General features: G+C 42.0%; 1 protein-coding gene across 1 annotated transcript in view; it reads left to right on the forward strand.

Moving 5' to 3' along the window:
• Positions 1-13,448, forward strand: part of PCNT (pericentrin) — a gene marked incomplete in the record, with an annotated part of 2,997,294 nt that overhangs the window by 1,823,580 nt on the left and 1,160,266 nt on the right. The window contains 1 exon segment of the mRNA XM_044060288.1: positions 4,858-4,977. Within this exon segment, the coding sequence (XP_043916223.1) occupies positions 4,858-4,977 (120 nt within the window).

Genomic DNA, 13,448 nt, shown 5'->3' on the forward strand with positions numbered 1-13,448 from the left:
TCTTATATATGTTACAAGCAAAATTTAAATCCTTCAATCTAGTGGTTCTCATCAGAATTGGATCTGGGGGTGCCTTGTATGCCAGGCATAAATCACCTCCCAGTAACCTGTAGGAAACTGAGTGTAGAGACAGGGCTTTTAAGGTGATCTGTATAGGAAAGTGTGTGATTCTCCTAGCAAAGACCCTTTATGGGCATTTCATCTGTTGCATATGTTTGGTCAGGTGCATGCCAGAGGGGGCATTATACTCCGTGATGGGTCTGATAAGGGCTTAATAAAGTGGCACTATGACTTCTTTGAACCTGGATGGAGCACCTATACTTATGTTAGACAACATAGAATGATGATCGTACTACCTTGGCTACAGTTTGTGAAAGGCTAGATTACTATCTATATACGTTCCTAGAAACGGTGCAGTGGTGTAGTGGTAGCATTGTCGCCTCACTGCAAAAGGTTCTCCAGTTTGATTCTTGGCTGGGGTGCCTTCTGTGTGGAGTCTGCATGTCCTCCCTGCATTCGTGTGGGTTTCTTCCGGGTGCTCCAGTTTCCTCCCACAGTACAAAGACATGCACCTGGAGTGTTTTCCCCAGGCCTCCATTGAAAATTGGCTTCATTCCAAGTCAGACTTTTCCAGTAAACAAATGTTAAATAAAATAAATTCCTGACTACTGTGTCAACTCTTAGGTGTGTTTTATTGATGGATAATTAGACTGGCAGTTTTCCCAAAAAGCACTATAATGCATTTCTTGGCATTGAGTTTGCCTGTGACTTGAGCACCAGTCATTTGTCTGTGTTAGACCCTCTTGTAAGATGTTTGTGTCATGGGGAATCTGTGATAGCTCACAGTTTACAGTCATCTGCAAATGTTGTTAGACAAAGGTCCTTGACATTAGCCTTTACCGCCAAGAAATAGATGTAAATAGTCCCAGCATGGAGCCCTGTGGTAACCCACTGTTGACTTGTCTCTTAGTGGAGGTGGTATCACCAACCCTGACTTCCTGGGTCTTGTCTATGGGCCAGCTAGCAATCCAGCAAGCTATTTAGGGGATTCTGCCCAGTTCATTGAGTTTACAGTTATCCATGACCATGATCTTCTCAAAGAAGTCCACCAGGTTTAATCTTCCTCTGACAAAGCTAAACTGGCTTCAGTCCAGTGGCTGAAGGTTGTCTGTCTTAGTTCCTTCCATGATAATTCGTTCCATGACTTTGCATGTCAGACTAATAGGTCTGTAGTTTCTGGGGTTGGTTGATAGTCCACCCTTGTGAAATGGGATAGCAGTTGCAGTCCTCCATTCTTGTGATAGAAAGCTGTAGTTAAAAAGTGACTCAAGTGGTCCTGATAGGTCATGTTTCCAGCTATTTACGATGCATCCTGCTTTTTTGTTGGACCCATTGAGGCTGTGTTTTGGGTCTTAGCACGCACCTCCAGGAACTGCACCCTTTTAATCATTTTTTGTGGGGGGGGGGGGGTGAGGATTATGCTAGTTGGCATCTCGTGGAGATAGGCAGGGGGAGTGAGGGGGAGGAGTTTGAGCTGAATTTCTCTGCTATCAAATTCACTTTGTTCTGCTCAGTGGGGTCTACTTTGTTACCAAAAGTACATAATGCCAAAGATGAATTTGCCAAGATGAAAATAAAACTTAAACTTCTGAACTACATAGTTTTTCCCAGGGCAAGTAAACACTTGCCCAGTGTGGGGAATAATGCCCTTTTCCTCACTGTAGTGTGATCTGGAAGTTGGTATATGTAGTTAGAGGGGGTGTGGGGAGTTTTGGGCAAGTGTTTACTTGCCCTGGGAAAAACAATGCAATTCGGCATTTTAAGTTTCATTATTTTCATCTTGGCAAATTTATCTTCGGCATTAATGGACTTTTGGTAATGTAAAGTAGATCTGCTCAGTGAAGGTGGCACCACTGACCACCAGTCTCACATATTGATGTGCACTGCCTTTGAAGTTTCGGACATAGCTGTAGGTTGCCTTGTAGTTGTCTTTAGCCTGTGAGGCTGTCTTGACCTTGTAATTGGCCTTGTTTGGACTTTGGAGCTTTGTAAAAAAAATGGGAAACTAATAGGACTATCATTATGAGAGTTTCTCCTCTTGAGTTTAGCCATGACTTTTTTAGTGGTTTGTTATAGAGTTTGTTTTGCGCTCACTTCTTGTAGGTATACCAGGCTCTATTCAGTTTTTTACATGGCTGTACAGGGTCTCTGTGAACAGTTCCACAAAGGTTGCTGTGAAATGTGGGTTGGGAGGGACACTTAGTTTTGCTAAACTATCACTTAATAGGGTGGAATTTGTTTTGGAATAGTTGCTAACTGTTGTAGGGTTTGCTGGGGTTACCAGGTGGATTTTATTTAGGAGGAGACAGCTTTGTGGAGCAACTTCATCAGTGAGGAAGTGACGCTGGGGGTGGTGAGGGGATGCAGCTCTCTCCAATATTGGTGAGCACCAGGTTCAGTACGTTTGTACCTCTGGTGTATGTGTGTGCGCACACTGTCTGGTCAAAGGTATTTGTGTTAATAAATTCCAGGAATCATTGTGCTTCCAACTATGAGGCAGTGTGCGTGTTTCCCAGTCTATAGAAGGATAGTTAGTCTCTCATGAGTAGGGTATTTAGTTTAATGGTGAATGTCTCCAGTAGGTCTTGGTACAAGCTATGGGATTCTAGGGACATAGATGGTAAGCTATAGCTTGCTAGGATATGGTATGGGATTTTGACTCTGGTGATTTGCACGTGGATAAGTTTCAGTTCATCATCCTGTTTAACTAACGTACAGTTATGCTTGTTGCTAATATAGATTGAGACAACTCAAAGTTTTGTCCCTGTCCATGCCGCTGATGGTCTAAATCCATGGAAGTCACTGAAGCATTCCACTGTCAGAGTACTTTTTGCAGATTTAAACAGTGTCTCAGTAATGGGATAGATATCTATATTCTCCAGAGTGAGGAGAGCTTGCAGGGTGTAGAGTTTCTTGTTCAGTCTCCTAGCATTGAATAGGAAGACTTTTTGATTTATTTGGGTTTTATTTGCTGTGTCAGTAGGTTTGTCAATTTGCCATTAAATAAAAAAAGGCTCTGAGAGGGTGGATAATGTTATAGCCAAAATTCGGAAGTGTAGGGGAGACAGGTGCAGACCATCCTTTGCAAAGCAATATGGTCTGTTAACCATGTCCTGCCATGCTGACAAATATTGAATCTCCCTGGAAAGACGTCAGAAACTTAGCCAATTATTGATGCCTGTAATCTTTTAATTCATACTGTGGCATCATCCTTGGTGAAGGTATAATGCTGCAGTATCCAATACACTTGCCTGCCTGAGACACACTTTCAGAGAGATCAGTAATGTCTGTCTTCATATAGTTCAGGGAAATACTCCTCAGGTCATTAACTCCCACATGGACCATGATAGAATCATACTGGTACCTAGGTGTAGTGACTTGAGTGCTTCTGTAACTTGGCAGATCCTGGCTCCAATTAAGCAACTGACCATTATCCTCTCCTTGTTCAGTCTGGTGAGTGGAGTATGTGTGTGTCATATAATGGAGTCCCATACAGCAAGAGTCCTGGGTAATGTGTTGGTTTGCCTCATGAGCTTTGCTCTTTGGGCTCCACTGGGTGTAAGAATGAGTGTGGTGTTCAGTGTTGATTTTGGTGAATGCTTTAGAGATTGCTGAGGGTAACTGTTACCATTTATAGGTGTGGGAGATCTTTGAGGTTTGGGAAAATTACTTTTTAGTGCCTCAGCATAGGTTGATCTGTGTGTAGTGGATATAATGTGTGTTCTTGATGTCTTTGTGCGCAAGATTTTTGCCTCCAGTGAAATTAATGTGTCTGCTCTGAGAAGCGGTCAGAGCTAATTAGCCATGTGCTGTCCCTGGGGATGCCTGATCCAAATTTACACTGACAGGCCATTCAGAATATCCCTAGGCTGCATAAATTTCCATGGGTGAAGAAAAAATGTAACACCATCAAAAGATGTCCGTCACCCATTGATTCCAATAAAAGCAGTCACAATGCATCTAAATTCAGACATGTTCAGAGGAGATGTCTTAGTATGTGTGTGCGTTTGTAGGAGTATGAATATGTTGGAAGTTTGTGTGTCTGCTTAGGCAGTCACAACAGGCAAAGAATCAATAACTTATGTGTGTTGGAGCGTGCATGTGGATGACTGTATGCATAAGGTCTGATAGTGTGTGATGAGTGTTATTTAATGTTGAACAGGTGTGTATGAGTGTAGGGGGAGCCTGTGCCAACACAATGCTGGGGCTGACATTGTAAACACTAGTGCCGTCAAAGGTCTACAAACATTAATGATACAAAAGTGTGATTCAGCGACATTGTAATGAGACAGTAAAATGAGGTCCTCCTCATGTCTGCCATAGCCATTTCTGAATCTCATTTTCCATTCATCATGTAAATTGACCTACCTGCAGAAGGTAATTTACCTGAGTAGTAGGATTTTTTCTGAATCCCAGGTGTTATTTCTATGTCTGCTGTTTTGGTGATTGCTTCGTACAGCTGCACTTTCTAGGCAGATGTGTTCTGTATGACATTTTCTCGTTATAGTTGTATGAAGTCTGTTAATAGCTGAGAAAGAAACATAATCCATCAAATTGTCTCCTACAGAGGGTAGAGGTAGAGCATTCTAGGAACTAGGGTATGTCTGTTACACTTCTGCTTTTATTAATTTATTATGTACCTAGTTTTATTTATTTTTATTTGTTCAGAATATTGTTTGATGTCTGTCACTGCCCTCCTTAGACAATCATTTTCAACATTACATGATTTCAGAACTTGCATGTATTAGTCATTGTATTTCAGTTACAGTATTTGTCCTGGCATCTACATTTCTACAGGAACAATCTGCAGATCGTGAACATGAAAGAGATGAATTTCAGCAGGAGATCCAAAAACTGGAGGCACAATTGAAGCAGCCAACAAGGTTTCAAGGCATCAGTCATCACATAAGCCACAAGGTAGGTGCATTTTTAGCAAGTTATAATGTTCTAACCCCACACACACATGCTTAAGTATAATGTCTTCTGATGGGATTATTTTTTATGTTTTCATTTTTTTTATGAACTCCATTGTAAATTGTGCTTTATAAAGCACTACAGGCATGCATGTATTTGAATTATGCAGTCACATTTTGAAAATGTGGTAAATTGAATAACATACTAAACTTCTCTGTGATTCCTTGTCTCTTAGATTGCAGTGTGTAATTTGACTTTCCCAATCCTTGGGCAGGAATACCACTCAACTGCCAGTAGTACAGACAAAAACCAGACACAGTAATTGCTTAATTATTGTCTTATGTTGCTGGCTGCATTACTTTAGAGGAAAAGTTGATAGCAGCATGTTTTGGAATTCCATGTCACGAAAGAGGGCTGTTTTGCAGCTTCCATCATATTTTGTCTTTGATTTGTTTGATGTGTGTGTGTGTGTGTGTGTGTGTGTGTGTGTGTGTGTGTGTGTGTGTGTATACACACACAAATATATATATATATATATATATATATATATATATATATATATATATATATATATATATATATTTATTTATTTATACACAGTGGATGTAAAAAGTGTACGCACCCCTGTTAAAATGTCAGGGTTTTGTGATACAAAAAAAGTAAGACCACAATAAATAATTTCAAAACCCACCTTTAATGTGACCCATAACATGTACAGTTCAGTTGAAAAACAAATCTCTTAAAAGAAAAAATATAAAAAATAAACATACAATAAGCTGGTTGCATAAGTGTGCACACTCTTAAACTAATACTTTGTTGAAGTACCTTTTGATTTAATTACAGCATTCAGTCTTCTTGAGTTTTATCAGCATGGCTCATATTGACTTGGCAATATTTGCCCACTCATCCGTGCAAAAGATCTACAAATCTGTCAGATTGCGAGGGCATCTCTTTGCACAGCCGTCTTCAGGTCACCCAACAGATTTTCTATTGGATTTAGGTCTGGGCTCTGGCTGGGCCATTTCGCTCTTCATCTTCAACTTTCTAGGAGACACCTGAAGGTTTTCTGTCAAAAGTGACTGGTATTTGGAACTGTTCATAATTCCCTCCACCTTGACTAAAGCCCCAGTTCCAGCTGAAGAAAAGCAACCCCAAAGCATGATACGGCCACCACCATGCTTCACTGTGGGGAATGGTATTCTTTTGCTGATCTGAAGTGTGTTTTTGCACAAAACGTACCTTTTGGAATTGTGGCCAAAAAGTTCAACCTTGGTCTCATCAGACCATAACACATTTTCCCACATGCTTTTGGGAGACTTGATGTATTGTTTTGCAAATTTTAACTGTACCTGGATGTTTTTTTTTTGTGTAAGAAAAGACTTCCGCCTTACAGCCCTACCCCATAGTCCAGACGTATGGAGAATACATAAGATTGTTGTCACATGTAGTGTACAACCAGTAGTTGCCATAAGTTCCTGCAGCTCCTTCAGTGTTGCTGTACGTCTCTTGGCAGCCTCCCTGACCAGTTTGGAGGGACATTCAGTTCTTTTCAACATCACTGTTGTCCCATATTTTCTCCACTTTTTGATGACTGTCTTCACTGTGTTCCATGGTATATCCAATGCTGTGGAAATTTTTTTGTACCCTTCTCGTGACAGATAACATTTCAACAATGAGAACCCTTTGATGCTTTGTAAGCTCTCTGCAAACCATGGCTTTTGCTTTAGCAGGCAACTGAGTAAATGTCAGGAAAATCCTACTAGGACAGCTGAACTTTATTTGGGGTTAATTAGAGTCTCTTTAATTGATGGCAGGTGTGTACACAAGAAGACTGAATGGTGTAATTAAATCAAAAAGTGCTTCAACAAAGTGTTAAAGGGTGTGCACACTTATGCAACCAGCTTATTGTACGTTTTTTATTTTTTATATTTTTTCCCTAACAGATTTGTTTGTTTTTCAATTGAATTGTATAGGTTATAGGTCACATTAAAGGTGGGAAAAGTTCTGAAATTATTTATTGTGCTCTCATTTTTTTATATCACAAAAACTTGGCATTTTAAAAGGGGTGTGTACACTTTTATTATACACTGCATATAGGTAGGTAGATACATACAAAAAAGAAAAACACAGATTCTTATATTGTTGCTCAATATTTTTCCAGCCTTAGGGAGGTAAGATGTCTTCCTCCCATAAGGGAAAACAATATACCATAGGGAAAAACTGGTACTTTTGAGCAGAAATTTGCTGGTTGAAAATCCTAAAAAAAAAAAAAAAAAATCGGGAAAAAAGACCTATGCACTGTAGAAAAACTCAGTTGAGACTACAGAGTAATCAAGCAGTTGTAACTTGTTTAGAAGTCAAAAATTCTTTATTGAAAAACAAACAAATGAGCGCTTTCACCTTTAAACGAGCTTTGTCAGTCAACATACGTGACATATCTGTGTGCATTATGGAGGAATAATGTGGCTGGGACTGCCAGTCTTTATAAAAAAAAAAAATAGTACTGTTTAATTTGTAGAAATGGAAATAAAACAGGTTCTTCCAAGTAAAACAAAGTCTTGTGGTTTAAGAAAATGTTCAGCAAATGCCTCTGACTCAGACTTATAGTGCTGTGTTGCAGTCTCTCTTTTTCTCCCTACAGCTTCTCCAAGGCCTTTCTTCGCTGTAATTGTGACGGTCTTCTAGAGCTGCTGCTCTTGACTCCCAGTCCTTTTCACAAAGAGCAGCTGCCTTCTGCCCAGGCTTTCTTCAGCCCTACTTTATTACACGCAGAGAAAATCATTGAACATTCCTACTCTTTCTAATACATCCAGCTCATGTTACATTAATAGGTCCAACTTAAAACTCTTAATGCAGCTAAAAAGTATCACTATGTCCTTCTATATTCAATGTTGCAGTATTCTTTACGTATGGGTTGTATTCCGCCAGTCGACCCGACATCTGGCCTGTATACAAAAGCTTATTGCCACTGCCAGTACGTGTGATGTCGCATGAAGTCACTGAGAACATCAGCACATACCATCCTCAGAACTTCTGCTATCAGATATTGTTGGTTCACCTTCCAGATTCAGATAAGTACCCCATAGGGCATTTCTTTTCTTGCTACTGCCTCTTGTTGTTAATGTCACCCAGGAAGGGTAGATGTAGGTGTGGAAGGCAAATTCCACATAAGGATAGTCATGAGCTTTGCTTGTTTTGTTTATGGCCTAATCATGACCATCATTCCTGTTTAGTCTGTCAGGCCTTTGTGCCTAAGATGTTGATTAGTCATCTGTCAGCTTTAAATCTTTACCTAGAAAATCAGGGACTTAAACATCTAGCTAGGGACACAATTTAGGGTTCCAGGAGTCCTTCGGCTGAGCCGTCTTTGAAGAGGAAGGTTAGCAAAGTTAGGCCTGAATCCTCTTTGGCTGCGCCCACTCCCTCCAATCCAACATGCCCCTTGAGGTTAGTGAAAACCCGGGGGTACATTCAGCAGTAGAATCTGTTTCTTCAGTTGGTGTCTCAGGGGAAGCTATCAGGGGGGGTGGATCTTAGCACGGCTAAGGTCATGCAGATATCTGGTTTGGACAACTTGGAACCACAGCTTGTGGTTCTGGAGGACTCTGGAACCGCTCCTACCTCCATCTAAAGAAGTCTCGGACGTAACAGCTGCCTCGGGGCATTCTCCTCATCAAGACAAATGTGTTAAGAAGAAGCAGAAGAAAAACGTTCCACTGTCCCTTCCACCCCTCCGTGGGACTGGAATGCCCTTTTGCAGGGTCCCATTAAAGTCTTGATGGCTTTGAGGCTTGCAGCTTCTGCTTCTACTCTGCCATTGCCTACCTTTTCCTCACCTCCAGTGTTGCTATCTGGGTCTCGTGTGTCCCCTTCTGTGCAGGCTGCTGAGTATCAGATTCCTGATTCAGACTCTAAGGACTCCTCTTCAGATGAAGATTCCTTGGTGTACTCTTCCCGGATTCCTTTCCCTCTGGAATATGCCTTTCCAGAGGAGGAGTCTAATGGGTGAGATTCCCCTGTGGGAAAATTATTAATAAGATGAGGGAATTCTTTAAATGGGATTCTTCTGAAATTTCATAGAAGCAAAAAAGATTCTGTGACTTTCTCCATTTGGAAGCCCGTACTCCCTCAGCAGTCCCACCAGTTTTTCCAGCTTTTTAGATGCTTTTGCATCATCCTCTAAAAACCCAGATTCTCAGGCCCCAGCCCCTTGCCCCTAAAAGGCCTGACAGAATGTAAGTTTCTTTTTAAATGTCCCTCTGCTGACCCTGCTGTGGTCTTCATTACTTCTGACAAATCTTCTCGTATGTCACCTTCTGCAAAGCTGCCTCCTTGACAAAGAAAGCAAGATTTTGGAAAGATTAGGGAGGAAGATTTATACTACTTCTACCATGGCAGTTAGAGCTATTAATTACCAGGCACACATGTCTAGGTACTCTCTGGCTGTACTTTCTTAGGCCTCCCAGACTCATTCTCAGTTATCTGATTCAGAGGCTAAAGCACAGATTCCTACTCTTGTCTGCTTCCTCCCAGGTAGCAAGATATTCCATCAAATGTAGTTATGATGCTGTGGATGCATCTTCCAGGGCAGCAGCGTCTGCCTCTGTACTCAGAAGGCATTCTTGGTTACAACTTCAGTCACTTCCTGATACATGAAGGCCAAATTGCTTGATACTCCTTTGGATAATTCTGCGCTATTTGACAAAGCAGCAGCAGAACTTTTTAAATCCTTGAAAGAAAAGAGTAAGGAGCTCCAGGATTTGGAACACTTGCTTGTTTCCCCAGTCCCTAAATTCCATAGGAATTTCCATGCTAAAACTTCATTTGTTAGAAGGCCTGCTTGCTCCTCCACTTCTGTCTCATCTGGACATAGGCCAAAGAAGTGTTCCAGGAGACCACCACAGTCAGTTTGTTGCTTCTGCCCCTGTTCCTCAACAGCCCTTTCAGCCCAGCCCAAGTTCACTGTTATGACCAAGTCCTTCTTCCAAGTCATACTCCTTTATCTCTTCACCTCTCTTTCCCTTTCAAACTGGATAGAGATCAGTCAGGACTCCTAGGTTATTTCCATCCTTCAAAACGGATATCTTCTTCCCTTCCAGGGGTTACCTCATCCACCATCCAGCCAACATCATCTATTACCCCTGTTGCTTACTCAGCTCTCAGACCAAGGCAACATCCAGGCTGCTCCTACAGACCAACAGGAAAAGGGGTGCTACTCCAGGATATTTCTTGTGCCAAGAAAAGATGGCCCTTGGAGGCCTGTTCTAGACCTCTCCCATTTAAATACCTTCCTGGTGTTGGCTTCTTTCAGGATGATATATCTGCAATCTATTCTTCCCCTGGTACCTGCTCATTCCTTCCTAGCCTCCCTGGATCTCAAGGATGCCTACCTGCATATCCCTATAAACAGCCTCTGTACAGGAAATGTTTGTGTTTCTCGGTGGGTTCTATGCACTTTCAGTTCTCTGCCTTGCCTTTTGGTCTTTCCAATGGTCCAAGAGTATTCACAAAGTGCCTACCCCCAGTCATTCCCTACCTAAGAGTAAAAGTGCTGCAGGTTTACCCCTACTTGGATGATCTGCTCTTTCCTGCCAGCAGCCCAGATCTATTAAAACAACACCTGGCCCTAGCTGTTCCCTTTCTGCAGGGCCTAGGATTCTAAACACATTTCAAAAAGTCATGTCTAATCCCTACCCATGATCTCATTTTCCTAGGGTGCAGGTTCCTGACAGACTTGATGATGGTTTTCCTGCCTTTAGAGAAAGTCCTCTTTCTAAAGGGTTTCATGGAGTCCCATCTGTCTCTTTCTTCCATCACGGCCAGGGAATTTCTGAGACTACTGGGGTTTATTGCTTCCACAATCTTCATGCTTCCTTTTGCAAAATTACACACGAGAAAGTTCTAGTGGTTTCTAAAGACCACTTGGTCTCAGCATGCTCATCCTTTAGGTGTTTTGAGTCCTCTTCTTTCCTGCTTGAAAACATAGTTGTGTTGGTGGATGCAGCAACTCAGTCAGAACCCTGGCCTTCCACTTCAAGTACCCCAGCCAGCTCAGCAGCTCTTTACAGATTCTCAGACTTAGGTTGGGGAGCAACTTTTACTTCCAAGAATGTTCAGGATCTATGGTCTCCTTCTCAACAGAGGGAGCACATCATCATCAGAGAGATGAGGGCTTAGATTCTGGCCTTGCAGACTTTTCATCCTCTGTTCTTGCCAGGACCACTCAGGATCCTTACTGACAGTACTACAGTCTTTTGGTACATAAGCATGGGGGCACAAATTCTTACCTTCTTTGTCGTTTAACTATCATAGTATGGGAACAGGCTATCCAGTACCAAGTGAATCTTCTGCTGTTTACCTTACCTCTGCTCAGAACTCACTGGCAGACTCATTAAGCAGATCCATGACACAATCCTACGAGTAGATGCTTCCCAGGGAGATGTTCCTGGATCTTGTTTACCAGTGGGGTATTCTAAAAATGAACCTCTTTGCCTCCCCTCTAAACAGAGTACTATTAGCTTTAATTTCTTTTAGAAGAGCCTCTGGGATTCAGGCATTGATGGCTTTGCCCCCCCTTTGGTTTTTCACAAGAACAGAGTATCCTTGAGAAGTAATCATCTTTCATGCTCAGAGTGTTAATGAGTTGTCATTGTTGCTTAATCGGTCCATTCATTTGCCCACTTTCTTTCCCTCACCTCAATCTCCTAGTGAGTGTGTTTTGGATTCCTTGGATGTGCATAGACAGCTCCAATTTTATCTTAACAAAACAAAGTCTGTCAGGAAGTCTGATCAGCTCGGTGTTCTTTCATACCAGGGCTCTGGGTTTACCTGTTTACAAACAAACTGTCTTTTCTTTGATCTCTAAGGTCATTGTGTTTTGCTATGACTTTCATGAGAAATCCTTATCTTCTGTTAAGGCCACTTCTACCAGATCTGTAGCCTCCTCAGGGGCCTTTCTCAAAGGTCTAGATGCTGTTTCCATTTTGGAAGCTGCTGCTTGGTTGTTTATTCATACTTTTACAAAACATTACAAGCTAGACACTGTCTCCAGATCCAGGGCTGGATTTGCTAGGGCAATTCTGCATGGATTTGTGAAAAATGCCACTGCATTGTCTTCCTCTACTCCTCCCTGGGCTCCTTTTGAGCTTTTGCACTCTTCCATATGTAAAGAGTACTGCAAGATTGAATAGAAGGACATAGTATAGTTGTGTAAAATCTTACCATAACCGTAGATGTCCTTCTCTTCTGTGCTGCAGTATTCTATCCTTCCCGCCTTCTTCCTACTACTTGTTCTTTCCTAGGGTGACTCCTTGTGTTGTGGCATTGGATTACATTCCTCATGGGGGCTACCTTATTCTGAGGGTGGTACGTGCGGATGTCCCTTTTGTGGCTGACGTTCTCAGTGACTTCATATGATGTCCCACATACTGGCAGTGGCAATAAGCTTTTGTATACAGGCCAGACGTCAGGTCAACTGGCGGAATACAACCAGTATGTAAATAATACTGCAACACAGAAGAGGAGGACATGTATGGTTATAGGTTCATAGGTAGGTACTAGGCTATCAGCCCTAGGGCCTATACAAGCCCAGCCAAAAAGGTACCCTGGCTTTTGCCACCCAAGAAAATTATTTTCCTGTGCCACTGTCGAGCAGAGCCACAGAAGTGATCCCCGGGATGAATTTCCTATTTCCCATCCAATCATCAAGATTTTTCTTGAGTGCTAATGAGGAGCTTTGTTTGATATAGATAGGTAGTTTATTCCAGAGTATGGGAAGTCTCTGGGACAGGAATCTATCCCTCCAGCATGTTCTGTTTAGTGTGGTGACAAGGTTTAGTTCCCTAGAGCGTGTAGCTCGGAGGGATTTCTTTAAGTGGAGCATGTCCAACAGCTCTGGGTTTGACACAGCTTTGTATGTTAGGCAGAGATCACCTCTGAGTAGGCGATATGCGACGGAGTAAAGTTTGAGTTTTTTAAGACTGTCTGCGTAGGGCATCTGTTTGAGGCTGGTAATCCTCTTTGTGAGGTATTTCTGCGGCCTTTCCAGTTGTAGATACCAGAAGGGGCATTGTACTTTATAATGGGTCTAATGAGTGATGAATAGAGGGGAACAATGACCTCTTTTTTTCTGGATGAGAAACCTTTTGTGATGAAGTGTGCCACATAGAAGGATTTCCTGACCACTGTGGCGATGGGATTATCAAAGGAGAGACTACTGTCCACCTGTGTCTCAAGGTCTCTTATCTCACCTTCAATGTTAAGTATACTATTGCCTATGTTGTAGTTCATGGGTACAGAGTTTTTACCAAAGGGGATGACAATGCACTTTTTGGCATTGAGCTTGAGGCCATGGCTTTGACACCAGGCATCTGTCTCAGTGACGGATGTCCACATCATTAGGAGTTTCGATTATGGCTCCTAGTTTGCAGTCATCTGCGAACATCGTTAGCCAAAGACCTTCTGTGTTAGCCTGC

This window comes from Protopterus annectens, chromosome 2.part0 (genome assembly GCF_019279795.1).
Source record: "Protopterus annectens isolate FY-2018-M chromosome 2.part0, PAN1.0, whole genome shotgun sequence".
Lineage (NCBI taxonomy): Eukaryota > Metazoa > Chordata > Ceratodontiformes > Protopteridae > Protopterus > Protopterus annectens.